General features: G+C 41.0%; 1 protein-coding gene across 3 annotated transcripts in view; it reads right to left on the minus strand.

Annotated features, from left to right (window-relative positions):
- The window catches only part of faf1 (Fas (TNFRSF6) associated factor 1), a 332,733-nt gene that overhangs the window by 304,906 nt on the left and 11,586 nt on the right, over positions 1–16,241 (minus strand). For all 3 annotated transcript variants that reach the window (XM_069938594.1, XM_069938592.1, XM_069938593.1), the window contains exon 3: positions 12,196–12,242. In XM_069938594.1, the coding sequence (XP_069794695.1) occupies positions 12,196–12,242 (47 nt within the window). The remainder of the gene's footprint in view (positions 1–12,195; positions 12,243–16,241) is intronic.

The raw sequence follows: 16,241 nt of genomic DNA on the forward strand, positions 1-16,241 counted from the left end.
TAAAATTTGTCTTTCACAAGAAGCAGAAAGTTTTGATTTCTAATCTTATATTTACCATGTTTATTTTTGTATCTGTCACAGTAATTATTATGTATTAGTCATTAATGTCTATTATAATAATTAGGGGCCAGAATGGAATGGTCAAAACTTTGTGTTTGATTTGTAGTTAATTTTATGACTATCCCTTTAAGGAAAATTGTTATTTGTAGTGTTACCATAGTTACTATGACATCATATGTCATAATATCCAGGCATACTGGGAGCTTGCTTTCATTCTTTGAAAAACCATGGAGGAGGCATAAGCATCAAAATACATTTCTTTGAATTCATCTTATTAACCTTAATTATCTATTAATCATCTTATATCGTTATGTCTTTAAATATAGCTAAATGCTTTGTTTATTCATTATTATGAAAATTTCAATCCAAAGTTATGCAAAACATTTATATAAACAAATTAACGCTACTTACAGCTGCAATTACGAAGTTTGATTTATTTGGATTATTCAGATGGTCATTCTGAATATCATTGCTTACATGTTTTGAAATTGGGAAATACAAGGGATTGGAAAGTGTCATCTACAGCGGGGTCTGTATGTATCTAAGGTATGCGGTGTTAAGACCATTTACAAAGTACAATATTGCAAGCAAAACTGTCAGGTAGCTTTTGGACTGTGGACTACTTTTCCAATTGAGAAGTCCATCTCTAAATCCTCATGGGGACTTTGCCAGGTTAACTGCTTGGGGATCAACTCGTCACTGCCACGTGGAATGCCAGATATTTTTTTAATAATTACTTATTCTACTTTAACACAGATATTCTGATACAATTAAATGGTTTGCATGACCATTTCAGAGGGCAGTTAAGACTGAACACACAGCTATTTAATTGGTGTTCATAAAGATCAGACTTTGGTAAAGGTAAGGGTTCCAAATTTACCTTCTTCCACAGCATTAATAAATCAAATAGTTTAATATTTTTAAGATATTTCAAGAGTTTCATGGTCATTATTACAGAGAACATTTTTCTTGAAAAAAATGAATTCCATATAGAACCATAGAACACTACAGCAGAGAAACAGGCCCCTTCAGCCCTTCTAGTCTGTGCCGAACCATTTGTTTTGCCTTGTCCTAATGCCTGCATCAAGTCCAGAGTCCTCCATACCTCTCCCATCCATGTACCTGTCAAAATTGTCAAAATTCACCACCTCAGCTGGCAGCTCATTCCACACTTCCATCACTCGAAGAAATTCCCCCTAAACGTTTCCCCTTTCAGACTTAACCCATGTCTTCTTGTTTGTATTTCACCTACCCTCAGTGAAAAAAGCCTAACTATGTCTATCCCCTCATAATTTTAAATACTGCTATCAAATCTCCCCTCATTCTTCTATGCTCCAGGGAATAAAGTCCTAACCTGTTTAATCTTTCCCTATAACTTGGTTCCTGAAGTCTGGGCAATATCCTAGTAAATCTTCTCTGCACTCTTTCTATCATATTGATATCTTTCCTGTAGTTAGGTGACCAAATCTTCCCACAATACTCCAAATTTGGCCTCACCAATGTCTTATACAACTTTACCATAACATCCCTGTCACATTTGTGGCCCGAAATGTGAAGTTAATAAAACATCAAACACAAGTTTTATCAGGTAAACTTCTCCGAGTCTTTATTCTCCAGTTTCCTTTGTTCTCCTCCTTGTGCTCTTATCTCCCTCTCATACCATGTGACTTCCGGTACATCTCATACATATTCATTATCATGACATCCCTCCTTTAATCAGAAATAAACTTTACCTTCACTTACCAATATCCCTCGGAAACATACAAACATCGTAACTAATGGTAATACTATAACTCAACTACATAAAATTTACTTCCTACAGCACTCATACATGCACTTTATGATATAAGATTAAAATACTGTCCCAAAGTTCTTATTAAAACTATGGCACAAAGTCTTCGTATCGTTTGGGCGGTTTCCGGTTTCGTTTCGGCCTGCCTGCGATATTGTCGTCACTTCTCGGTTGTTCACTCTCGGCGTCAGAAATACTGCTCGCCACGGCTTCGGGTGTTTCTGGCGCTCTAGTCACTTCATCAGGAGTGCTGGTAACTGCCTCTGGAACATCATCAGGTCTCTCAGTTTCAGCATCTCGTATTGGCCTTTCAACCTCTTCGCTCGATGTATCTCTGGACTGGTACCTTTTTACACCTGATACATTTCTCTTATACAGGACTCCAGTCGGAGACTTGACTGTCACCATACTGCCACTTCTGGATACGACAGTATAGGGTTGATGGTAATAAGGTGTGTCTAGCTTACCACCAGTTTCATGCCTCACTAGAACATTATCTCCTGGCATGATGTCTGAGTACTTGGCTCCACGTTTCGAATCTGTGTACAGCTTTGCTGCACCTTCCTTTTCAGCATCGTGGTCCCTCATCTCCTGGTCGTCTCGGATTTCCTTTATTTCTGGCATTTTTGTGCGGATTTTTCTCCCAAAAAATGCTTCTGCAGGACTTTTTCCAGTGGTCGCATGAGGCGTTGCTCGATAGACAGCCACATAAGATAGCAATGCTTCTCGCCAATTTTGTCCTTCTGCGTGTGCAATCCTCAATCATTTTTCAATGGATTGATTTTGTCTCTCTACTTCTCTGTTGGCTTGCGGCCATTTCGGAGTTACTTTATGATGGTGGATACCTGTGGTCCTCATGTATTCCGCAAATGTCTCTGAAATGAACTGTGGACCATTGTCAGAGTATAATGTAACAGGTAATCCATATCTTGCGAATATCTCTGCTAACGCTTGTATTGTTTTTTCAGTGGTTGTGGACTTCAACACCACGTACTCATAGTATCTGCTGTAGTAATCTATCACTACCATAATTGATTCACCCGTCAGTAAAGGTCCAAGAAAATCAACAGCTACGTCGATCCATGGTCCTGTCGGGAGTTGCGTACTCCGGATCGGTTCTGGCGGATTACTCCTACTTGTGATTTGACATCCGTGACAAGTTTTAACAAATTTCTCTGCGTCTTTATCACAACCTGGCCACCATACCTTGGTCCTGAGGTTTTGCTTGGTACCAACAATACCTAGGTGTCCTTCATGCGCTAAGGATACGATCTTCGGTCTCAATCTTTGCGGTATCACCAATCTGCAACCTCTTAATACACACTGTCCGATGCAACAAAGTTCGTCTCTAATGGGAATGTAAGCCTTGTGAGTACACTTGTCCCATTGTCCACTCTATGCATTCTCTTACTTCCATGAGTTCTGGATCACGTTCGGATTCTCTCTCGACTTCCTTCGTAGTCACAGCTTTCGGTGTCGACTGAATAGCTACAAAGCGTACAAAGCTCTCTGTTTCTGTTCCCAATTCTGACTTGGATTGTGGACCACCATCCTTCACCAATCTGGACAGCGGATCAGCAATGTTTGCTTTCCCTGCAATGTGGATTACTTTATATTTGTAGGGTTGTAGTCTGAGTACCCATCTCTCTATTCTGGCACATGGTTTGGATCTAGGTGCATAGATCACCTCTAATGGCTTATGATCTGTGATGAGTTCAAATTCAATGCCGTATAAATATGCATGGAACCTCTCACAGGCCCATACAAGTCCGAGTGCTTCTTTCTCTGTCTGAGAGTATCTTCTTTCCACATCTGATAACGATCTGCTGGCATAGGCAATGATTCTTGGTCCTCCATCATGCATTTGGACCAACACGGCTCCTAAACCAACCGGGCTGGCATCCGCTATGACTTTGGTTGATGCCGCCGGATCATAATATCCAAGAGTTTTTGCATCTGTCAGGCTTTGCTTCAGCGCTGTGAACGCTTTCTTCTGCTCAGATCCGAAATGAAATGGTACACCTTTCCTGGTTAGTTTCCTTAGTGGTTCAGCCACTGTAGCGAAATTAGGAATGAACTTTGCACAAAAATTGACCAATCCCAGGAAACTCCTCATCTCTGTTGCATTCTGAGGTGCACGTGCCTCTGCAATAGCTTTCACCTTGGCTTCTGCAGGGTTTAGTCCTTCCCGTGTAAGTCTGTGTCCCATGAAGTCCATTTCTGACACACCGAACTGGCACTTGTTTCCATTCACGGTAAGGCCTGCCTCCTGTAGTCTAGATAGTACACGCCTCAACCGTTTGTCATGCTCTTCCTTCGTTGGTGCATGGACTATGATGTCGTCAGAAATGTTGGCAACTCCAGGAATGCCTTGAATCACTTGATGGATTTCATACTGGTAGATCTCCGAAGCTGCATTAATTCCAAATGATAGTCTCTTGTAACGATACAATCCACAGTGAGTCACAAATGTAGTTACATCTCGGGAACCTGGATCCAGCTCTAATTGATGATAGCCCCATTTCAGATCAATTTTTGAGAATACCTTGCTGGTAGTTAGTTCTTGAAGTATTTCCTCCACTGTTGGTATAGGGTGTCGTTCTCTAATTATAGCTTCATTGGCCATTCTCATGTCAACACATGGTCTTATGTCACCCTTTGGTTTGGGCACAATCACTACGGGACTGACCCATTGTGTCGAATGTTCCACAGGTTCAATAATGTCTTGTTCGATCAATTCTTTAATTTTGGCTTCGACTTTCCCACGAAGTCCAAACGGAGTTCGGCGCATTGGTTGTGCCTTCGGTTTGACCGTTTCATCTACCGCTAGCTTCAATTGTCGACCTTTCAGCTTTCCTACTCCTTGGAAGACTGCGGGGAATTCTTGCTTCATATCCTCGTATGACTGAATTGAATTGACACAAGCTCCAATATGAAGTATTGCCAGGTCTTGCGCTGTGCTTCTACTCAGCAATGGTTCTCCCCTCTCTTCTATGACCATAAACTCTGCTTCGGTGTACTTATCTCCAGCTTCAACAGTTGCAGCAAAACATCCAATGGTCTGCAATGGCTTGGTTGCTGTGTATGGATACAGTTTCTTGGAACACTTCTTTGAGGTACAGATGATCTTTTTCCTTTTCAACTTCTCCCATAAATGTCGATCAATCACATTACTGTCACTGCCTGAGTCTACAATGACCTGCACCAATGATCACTGGGACCTTCTCATGATGTACTTCATTCAACGTAAATTGGTAACAACTCTGTTCCTCCTGGGTATCATCATCGTCACCATCTATCTGGCGAATGGTATCTTTCTTTCCTTTCCCCCAGGCTTTGCCTTTGGAAGTTGTACTCTTCCTCTTCTGGTCTGCATTGGACTTGCTTTTGCACTTCTTTGCAAAGTGGTCCTTACCTCCACACTTTCTGCAAACTTTGCCTTTGGCCGGGCAATATGGGTCTTTTCAAAAGTGACCTCGGTTTCCACATCGATAACACTCCACGTCCTGTGTCGATGTATATCTTGGCTGATTATGGCGATGTGAGAGTCTCTTAATTTGCTGGCTTGAGTTGTCTTTCAGGGTCATGGTATGAAATTGCCCTTCAATAGCCTCTAATGCAGCAGCAATGGTTAAAGCATCGGTGAGTTCCAACTCACTCCCTCTTTCCAGTAGACGTCTTCTGAGTTTATCTGATCTGCAGTGCTGTACGACTTGATCCAATAATTGGTTGTCCAAATCAGCTGGCATGTAATTGCATCCAACAGCTAGCTGGCGTAGTCTCGTCACGTACTGAGCAATTGTCTAGCCATCTTCTTGTCTCGTTCTCCGAAACAAATGGCGTTGAAATGTAGCATTCGGTGTCATTACATAGTGTGCATTTAATGCATCTACCGCTTTCCGGTACTCATCCTTTCTTCCAGTATTCAAAAATGTCTTAAAAGTTTCCCAAACTGCGGGACCAGCAGTGAAAAGAAGTAACGCCCTTCTCTGCGCTTTTTGTTCAACCGTACCGGTATCTAGAAATAGGCCACAACTGTCGGCGTAGGATTCAAATTCTACCAGCCATGCCTTCCACTTCACACTTACAGTGCTTGCATCACCCGTTGGGTCAAAATGAGCAATTCCACTATGTGTAAGAAAGTCACCGTCTGCCCCAGCCATGAGGAAATATTCCAGCCCCAAAAATACTGAGTCAAAGAGAAAATTCTTATCACCTTGAAGTTGTCTGTAATCCTCTGTAATCTTGTTTAGTCTTTAATTTTCTTCAAGCTTCTTTCATCCTCGTCGCCAATGTCACATTTGTGGCCCGAAATGTGAAGTTAATAAAACATCAAACACAAGTTTTATCAGGTAAACTTCTCCGAGTCTTTATTCTCCAGTTTCCTTTGTTCTCCTGCTTGTGCTCTTATCTCCCTCTCATACCACGTGACTTCCGGTACATCTCATACATATTCATTATCATGACAATACCTACTCCTATACCCAATACTATGATTTATGAACACTAACGTGCGAAGAGCTCTCTTTACAACCCTATCCACTTGCGTTCCGAGGTCCCTCTGTTCTACCACACTCCTCAGTACCCGACCATTCACCATGTATGTCCTTTCTTGGTGTGTCCTTCCAAAATGTAATACTTCACCTTTGTCTGCATTAAATTTCATCTGCCATTTTTCATCCCATTTTTCCAGCTGGTCCAGATTCCTCAGCAAGCTTTGAAAACTTTCTTTGCTGTTCACAACACCTCCAATCTTAATGTCATCTGCAAACTTGCTGATCCAATTTACTGAGTTATTATCCAGATCATTGATGTAGATGACAAACAGCAATGGTCCCAACACCAATCCCTGAGGCACACCACTAGTCACAGGCCTCCAGTCTAAGAAGCAATCATCCACTACTACTCTCTGGCTTTTCCCATCCAGCCATTGTCAAATTCAATTCATTACTTCACCATGAATACCTACCGTCTGAACCTTCCTGACTAACCTCTCATGTAGGACCTTGACAAAGGCCTTACTAAACTACATGTAGACAACACCCACAGCTTTTCCTTCATCAACTTTTCTGGTAAGCGCCTCAAAAATCCTTACAAGATTGATTAAACATGACCTACTGTGCTCAAAGCTATATTGACTGTCCATAATCAGTTTCTGGCTATCCAAATTGTTGTATATCTGATATCTTGGAACACCTTCCAATAATTTACTTACTACTGACATCAAGGTCACCAGCCTATAATTTCCAGGGTTACTTTTGGAGCCTTTTTTAAACAATGGAATAGTATGAGCTACCCTCCAATCCTCAGGTACCAAACCCGTGACTAAGGACATTTTAAATATTTCTGCCAGACCCCATACAATTTCTACACTAGCCTCCTTCAAGGTCCAAGGGAATATCTTGACAGGCCCTGAGGATTTATCCACCCTTATTAGCTTTAAGACAGCAAGCACTTCCTCCTCTTTAATCTGTATAGGTTTCATGACCTCACTGTTTGTTTTACTTATTTCCCACAACTCTGTGCCGGTTTCCTGAGTGAATACGGATCTCTTCCCATCTCTTTTAGCTCCATACAAAATCATACTCTGATCTTCAATGGGTCCAATTTTATCTCTTACTATCCTTTGCTCTTAATATATCTGTAGAAACCCTTAGGACACACATGTCAAACTCTGGCCCGCGGGCCAAATTTGGCCCGCGATATAATTATATTTGGCCCGCAAGATCATTTCAAAAATGTATTAGAGGTGGCCCGCCCTGCAGCGAGAGCTGATGCTGTTTTTTGGTAATGTCACCCCCACCATCCTCCCCCTTCATTGCACATCCTTGCCCATTGTAACATGAGAAATTGTAACATGAAAAGTCTGTCGATGTCATCAGCCGGCAAGCCGGTTGGAAGGCTCCCCGCACAACCAGTCACTTCTCCCACCTGTCGAGCGGTGCGGCGGATTGGCGAGCGCCTGTGATTTCCTGTCGGCGCGACGGGCATGGCAGGCTGCGCACGGCCCCCGGGCAGCGCGAGCCCCGCGCGACTAGCACCGGACGGCCCTTCCACAGCGCGAGCGCACTTCTCCCGGTCGCCACAGCCTTCAGCGCTTGTACCCGCGCGGACCCCAGGGACGGCTGGTTCGGCCCTGCATGTGAAGAGAGAGATGGTGGCTGTCCGCAAAGGCTGATCGGCAGCGCGCTGGGCCTGAGTGGGTGGGTAAGCAGGGGTGGGCAGAGGGTGTAGGTGAGGAGTAATGGGCAGGGGAAGTTATGGTGGTGCGAGGGGCAGTTAGAGGGAGGGATGAGTAGAAGGAGGGGTGGATAGGGAAGAGGTAAAAGGGGAGGGGCAGGGCGAGTAGGGGAGGGGTGATTAGAGGGTGAGAGACGGGTAGAGGGAGGAACAGGTTGAGGGGAGAGGCAGTAGAGGGGCGTGTATAGGATAGGATGGGTAGAGGCAGAGCGAGTGGAGTGAGGGGTGAGTAGAGGTTGGGTAAAGGACTGGTCAGGTAGAGGGATGGTGGGTCGAGGGTGAATAGAGGCCTAGAGCCTGAGGAGTGAGCAGGAAATGCTGAGTCCTGATGCAGGCCAAAATGGACACAGCCTGTGAATGCTGACTACATCTCCACAGGGACCAAATATGTTTCCCTCAGGTCAAGCAAAGGGTGAACTTGAGCTACCTACTCCTGACCTTTAACATTATCCTCCTAAAGTTATATCCTAAAGTTTAACATTACATATGTTGAAAGAAGAGAAAACATGCAGATGTTGTTGAAAATTTTCAATAAATATTTAGTTCGGCCCTCGACTTAGTCCAAGTTTTTAATTTTGGCCCTCCGTGAATTTGAGTTTGACACCCCTGCCTTAGGATTTTCCTTCACATTGTCTGCCAAAGCAACCTCATATCTTCTTTTAGCCTTCCTGATTTCTTTCGAGGTTTTCCTTGCATTTTCTTTTATACAACTCAAGTGCCTCATTTGCTCCATGTTGCCTATACCTGCTATAAACCTCTCTCTTCTTTCAAACCAGATTCCCAATGTCCCTCAAAAACTGGACCCAAAATGTTCCCCTACACATACCTCTGTCACCAGTCCAGCCTTGGTCTCTAAAAGGAGATCCAGTATTACATTCTCTCTCGTTGGTACTTTTATATATAGATTTAGAAAACTTTCCTGAACACATTTAACAAACTCCAAGCCATCCAGTCCTTTTACAGTATGGGAGTCAATATGTGGAAAATTTGAATCCCCTACTATCACAACCTTATGTTTCCTGCAGCTGTCTGCTATCTTTCTTCAGATTTGCTCCTCTTGTTGTCTATTGGGTTGTCTATAATATAACCCCATGAGTGTGATCATACCTTTTCCTTTCCTCAGCTCCACCCATATGGGCAAGTTCTCTGGTCTTTCCTACCTGAGCACAGATGTGATACTTTCCCTGATGAGCCACTCCTCCACCTTTCATCCCCCCGTTCTATTATAACTAAACCAACAGAAGCCCAGAATATTGAGCTGCCGGTCCTGCCCCTCCTGCAACCAAGTTTCACTAATGGCCACAATGTCATCATTCCACGTGCTAATCCATGCTCCAAGCTCTTCTGCCTTTCCAACAATACTCCTTGCATTCAAATATATGCACCTGAGAACATTTCCACCACATTCAACTCATTTGCATATGGTGAAATCTAAACACTTGTTTGAATTGTTCAAACCCAATTATGTGTCATAATTTCCTGAATGTGAACAGCCATAATACAAAATTAAGCAGCCCTCCATCATACTTTCACAGGTCACTAAACTGGTATTGCTTGCCATTCAAGTATTTTAAGAAGACTTGGAATTAAATTAACTTTTCTTGTACAGAAAGTGAGCAAATTAGTTCACTAAAGACTTGTAATATATCACTGCAATAGTTGACAAATAAAAAATAAAATTGTTTAGAAAAAGTATAATGAAAATGCACGAAAATAATTATCGTTACACATCAAGGAAGTGTTCAACATTGGAAAACTTGAGGACCAGGCAATTAAGTTGCAAATTTAAGATGCAAATGATGGACAGAAATGAAAAGAAGGAATGAGATAGGGATGGTAGAACAAAGGATCTGGCAAATTAGAACCATAGAATATTACTGCATAGAAACAAGCCCTTCTGTCCTTCTAGTCTGTGCTGAATTATTATTCTGCCTAGTCCCACAAACAAATCATTAGAAACAGAATAATGAATTAGCAAACCAATAAGAAATAAAACATAATACTTTGACAGATGTTAAATTAAAATGTGAAACTTGTGTGGTGCCCTTGTCAAGTTGCATTAATGCAATACAGTTCTAATCTCAATGATGCAAAAAGAATACAAAAGTATTGGATATGTTGAGGTCAAAATTTCAGGAAAATGCTGTACATCAAAGACATCTTTGAGAACAGTTACATGTTACCCGAATAGTTTTAAAATTTTAAAGGAATAGGTTGGTAGGTAATTGTATTGGAAAGGTTTGTGGCTGTCACGTGACAGCAAAAAGAATACAAAAGTATTGGATACGTTGAGGTCAAAATTTCAGGAAAGTTATGTACATCAAAGACATCTTTGAGAACAGTTACATGTTACCCGAATAGTTTTAAAATTTTAAAGGAATAGGTTGGTAGGTAATTGTATTGGAAAGGTTGTGGCTGTCACGTGACAGCACTGACCCCTACCTAGTCAGAGGACACACGTGTTGTTGATCAAGGTTTAGTTCCGCCCCACCCATTAGTTCACACCTTGCCGTTGGCTCCATGTAAATTACCTGGACTGGACCTTGGTTTTGGGCCATTTCTGTTGTAATTGGATTTACATTCCTGGCACAGAGCCATTTTCCCTGCTAACGACCTGGGCTGGATCATCCAGCACTAGAAAGGTGCCTTGTGTTCTTTGTTCTCCCTCTTTGCAAGCTTGGGATCACTCTACTTCACTCCAGACCTAGAAACATGCAAGGTTGCTGGAGAAACTGTTGGTAAGATGTGCACTGTTAAAAGGATTGGGAGTGTTTAATTAGTGCCCCATGTAGCATAGAGCCGTGCCTGCACTGAGTCAAGGGGTTGTGGGGCATTGTATTGATTTTTCCTTGATTATTGTACGTACCCAGTTTGTTGAATGTGTATGTGTATACTTTGTTTCCATGCTATTTTTCCCAATTTTATCAATTGCTATCAATTGTACACATTTTCAGTGCCGCTATTACTTTCCCACAGCTGCTGCAAAGTGTGTGTGTGTCTGTGTGTGAGAGAGAGAGAGAGTGTGGGCATTTGTTACCATTTCCCACACTTGCCTTCTGTAAATAAAATCCTTCACTACCAAAACTGTGTCCAGAGTCCTTGTCTTTGAGACCTATCAAACCGATTTCCTTATTCACAACAGCAATTTATAATCAGGAGTGTGTGAGAATGCAGAGGCTGCGGGAGCGAATCCATGGACATGAATGGACTCTTTTGCTTCTTTTTCTCCTATTGTTAGGGATGCTGGGCAATATTCATGGTGACTCTGCCTTATAGCGGACAAAAGTTGAAATATGTACATTGCATTTTTATGTATTATTATGCAAAATTAAATTGAACCTTTAAATGTGGAGAGAGCATTATACCTCTTGGTAAAATCATAATTCAAAATGTGCAAAATAACTCGGCTCATGAGAAAAATAATTCAAATAGTTGTTTATAATAGAAACTAGAGTCAAGACAAGGGAACATGACCTGATAACAAGATGCTAGATTCTATCCAGAATATAGTCGGCAATATCAATTCTTGCTGTGCGATAAAATTTAATACTTGTCTACATAATTTTTTCATGGTATGATTTCTAACTACAGTAAAAACCTCAGAGTCTGGTACCTATGGGGATTGATAGATGCCAGATAAGTGAATTTAGTGGTTGCTTGAGATTATGTGTTGTGTGATTGTCAAACTAACCATTAGTGGGCCCCAATTTTAAAATTTTGTATTTTTACCTATTTATTTTCCATATTTTTTTTAATGATTGTTTGAATTCCAGATAACAGAGACTTTACTGTATTTGACAAAACTTAAAATCACAAGCAGTGCTGGTAACAAGCAGTGCATAAACATTTTGTATGTCGGGGGAAAAAAAAGCAAATGCTGGAAATCTGAAATAAAAATAAAAATGCAGAACCTTTCCGATTTTAGTTTTTTTTCCCCACATCCTGTGAGAATATTTTTGGAAAAAATCTCAGATTTGAAAACTAAATCAATCTCCAATCATGGAAGAGTATTTTTCAAAATAAATCACTTCATGCCTCTACAAAATTTAGTTCTGAGCATATTGACTCAACCTCTGAATAAAACTAAATAAAAGATTACTTACTTTTGTAAAATGCCATTCTCTTGTGGTATTATACCATTAATAGCTGCCTGTTTAAAAAAAAGACAAAAGTCATAAAGCCAGAAGAGAGATTTTGTTTCAAAGCCAAAACCATCTTTTTAAAAACAGGAATTTTTTTTAGATGATGGCAATGGACAATTATTTGCAGATATTCTCTTGTCTCTTAAATTTGTACACAAATTTTAAACTGAGAGATAATTTGTCAACAAACCACTTTTTTTTTAAAATTATTTTATTTTTCACACTGTGAACCATATCAATCAAAATACATACAAACTTGTCCCTCTTAAATATACAGTGGCATTTTCTCACCTTTTTCCCCCCTACATTCCCTCCCCCTTCCCAGCCCCCTCCAAACCCTTTAAACGTTCAACATATACAATACAATAAAACCATTAAACAATGTCATCACACAATGAAAATAAACAAGAAAATTGTGTCATCTACTTTTACACACTGGATCAAGTCATTTTGTCTTCTTATCATTTTATCATTTTAGGGGGTGGAGGTCCGAGGCAAGCCCTCTTTGTTATGTTCCATGTACAGTTCCCAAATTTGTTCAAATAATGTGATTTTATTTTTTAAATTATATGTTGTTTTTTCCAATGGAATACATTTATTCATTTCCATCTACCATTGCTGTACTCTCAGGCTCTCTTCTGATTTCCATGTTGACATTATACATTTTTTTGCTACAGCTAAGCTACAGCTAATAAATCTTTTTTGCGCTTCATCCAGTTTGAGGCCTAATTTTTTTATTTCTTATATTACTTAGAAGAAAGATCTCTGGATTTTTTGGTATGTTGCTTTTTGTGATTTTATTTAATACCTGATTTAGATCTTCCCAAAACTTTTTCACTTTTTCACATGCCCAAATTGCATGTACTTTTGTTCCTATTTCCTTCTTCCAGCGAAAACATTTATCTGATAATGTGGGATCCGATTTATTTAACTTTTGGGGTGTGATATATAACCTGTGTATCCAATAATACTGTATCAAACGTAACCTTGTGTTTATTATATTCTTCATAGTTTCAGAGCATAACTTTTCCCATCTTTCATTTTTTATCTTTATGTTTAAATCTTTGTTTAAATCTTTTTCCCACTTTGGTTTGGGTTTATAGCTTATTTCAGCATTTTCCTTCTCTTGCAGCTTGATGTACATGTTCGTTATAAAGCTTTCTATTATCATTGTTTCTGTAATCACATATTCAAAGCTGCTACCTTCTGATAATCTCAGTCTGTTTCCCAATTTATCCTTTAAGTAGGCTTTCAGTTGATGGTATGCAAACATTGTACCATGAGTTATTCCATATTTGTACTTCATTTGTTTAAATGTTAATAAATTATTTCCCAAAAAATAATTTCCTATTCTTTTAATTCCTGAAAAGTGGCAAAGCAGCAGGTATGGATGGAATCCCCCCAGAGGTCTGGAAGGCTGGCGGCAAAAACTCTGCATGTCAAACTGCATGAGTTTTTCAAGCTTTGTTGGGACCAAGGAAAACTGCCTCAGGACCTTCGTGATGCCACCATCACCACCCTGTACAAAAACAAAGGCGAGAAATCAGACTGCTCAAACTACAGCGGAATCACGCTGCTCTCCATTGCAGGAAAAATCTTCGCTAGGATTCTCCTAAATAGAATAATACCTAGTGTCGCCGAGAATATTCTCCCAGAATCACAGTGCGGCTTTCGCGCAAACAGAGGAACTACTGACATGGTCTTTGCCCTCAGACAGCTCCAAGAAAAGTGCAGAGAACAAAACAAAGGACTCTACATCACCTTTGTTGACCTCACCAAAGCCTTCGACACCGTGAGCAGGAAAGGGCTTTGGCAAATACTAGAGCGCATCGGATGCCCCCCAAAGTTCCTCAACATGGTTATCCAACTGCACGAAAACCAACAAGGTCGGGTCAGATACAGCAATGAGCTCTCTGAACCCTTCTCCATTAACAATGGCGTGAAGCAAGGCTGTGTTCTCGCACCAACCCTCTTTCCAATCTTCTTCAGCATGATGCTGAACCAAGCCATGAAAGACCTCAACAACGAAGACGCTGTTTACATCCAGTACCGCACGGATGGCAGTCTCTTCAATCTGAGGCGCCTGCAAGCTCACACCAAGACACAAGAGAAACTTGTCCGTGAACTACTCTTTGCAGACAATGCCGCTTTAGTTGCCCATTCAGAGCCAGCTCTTCAGCGCTTGACATCCTGTTTTGCGGAAACTGCCAAAATGTTTGGCCTGGAAGTCAGCCTGAGGAAAACGAAGGTCCTCCATCAGCCAGCTCCCCACCATGACTACCAGCCCCCCCACATCTCCATCGGGCACACAAAACACAAAACGGTCAACCAGTTTACCTATCTCGGCTGCACCATTTCATCAGATGCAAGGATCGACAATGAGATAGACAACAGACTCGCCAAGGCAAATAACGCCTTTGGAAGACTACACAAAAGAGTCTGGAAAAACAACCAACTGAAAAACCTCACAAAGATAAGCGTATACAGAGCCGTTGTCATACCCACACTCCTGTTCGGCTCCGAATCATGGGTCCTCTGCCGGCATCACCTACGGCTCCTAGAACGCTTCCACCAGCGTTGTCTCCGCTCCATCCTCAACATTCACTGGAGCGCTTTCATCCCTAACGTCAAAGTACTCGAGATGGCAGAGGCCGACAGCATCGAGTCCACGCTGCTGAAGATCCAGCTGCGCTGGGTGGGTCACGTCTCCAGAATGGAGGACCATCGCCTTCCCAAGATCGTGTTATATGGCGAGCTCTCAACTGGCCACCGTGACAGAGGTGCACCAAAGAAAAGGTACAAGGACTGCCTAAAGAAATTTCTTGGTGCCTGCCACATTGACCACCGCCAGTGGGCTGATATCGCCTCAAACCGTGCATCTTGGCGCCTCACAGTTCGACGGGCAGCAACCTCCTTTGAAGAAGACTGCAGAGTCCACCTCACTGACAAAAGGCAAAGGAGTAAAAACCCAACACCCAACCCCAACCAACAAATTTTCCCCTGCAACCGCTGCAACCGTGTCTGCCTGTCCCGCATCGGACTTGTCAGCCACAAACGAGCCTGCAGCTGACATGAACATTTACCCCCTCCATAAATCTTCGTCCGCGAAGCCAAGCCAAAGAAAAAAGATCCTTCCATAAAAATTTCCTTATTATTCTCTTTAGTTCATTCAAGAATTTCTCTGTTAAGGGAATTGGTAACGACTGAAATAAGTATTGTATCCTTGAAAGACATTAATTTTAATGCAATTTTCCCTCCCTATCAACGTTAGTGGTAATTCTTTCCAATGTTCTAAGTCTTCCTGCAATTTCTTTATTAGTGGCTGATAATTTAATTTGTACAGGTGGCTTAAGCTATTAACTAACCATATACCTAGGTATCAGATTGCTTGTGTTTTCCATTTAAATGGTGATTCTTTTTTAAATTCTATATAATCCGCATTACTCATTGGCATCACTTCACTTTTATTTGCATTGATCTTGTACCCCGATATTTCTCCATATTCCTTCAATTTCTTATGTAGTTCTTTTATTGATATTTCTGGTTCTGTTAAGTATACTATGATGTCATCTGCAAATAAACTGATTTCATACTTTCTCCTTTATTTTTACCCCTTTTATTTTATTTTCTGTTCTTATCAGTTCTCCCAATGGTTCTATTGCTAAAGCAATAGACATCCTTGCCTAGTTGACCTACTTAATTTAAATTGGTTCGATACATATCCATTTACTGTTACCTTCGCCAATGGTCCATTATATAATGCTTTAATCCAATTAATATATTTTTCTGGTAGATTGAACCTCTGTAATACTTTGAATAAATAATTCCATTCTACCCTGTCAAAGGCTTTTTCTGCATCTAAAGCAACAGTCACTGTTGGTTTCTTATTTCCTTGAACTGCATGAATTAGATTTAAAAATTTACAGACATTATTCGCTGTTCATCTTTTCTTAATAAATCCAGTTTGATCTTGTTTTACTATTTTTGGCACACAGTTGACCAATAGA

The sequence above is a fragment of the Narcine bancroftii genome, chromosome 5 (genome assembly GCF_036971445.1).
Source record: "Narcine bancroftii isolate sNarBan1 chromosome 5, sNarBan1.hap1, whole genome shotgun sequence".
In the NCBI taxonomy this organism is placed as follows: domain Eukaryota; kingdom Metazoa; phylum Chordata; class Chondrichthyes; order Torpediniformes; family Narcinidae; genus Narcine; species Narcine bancroftii.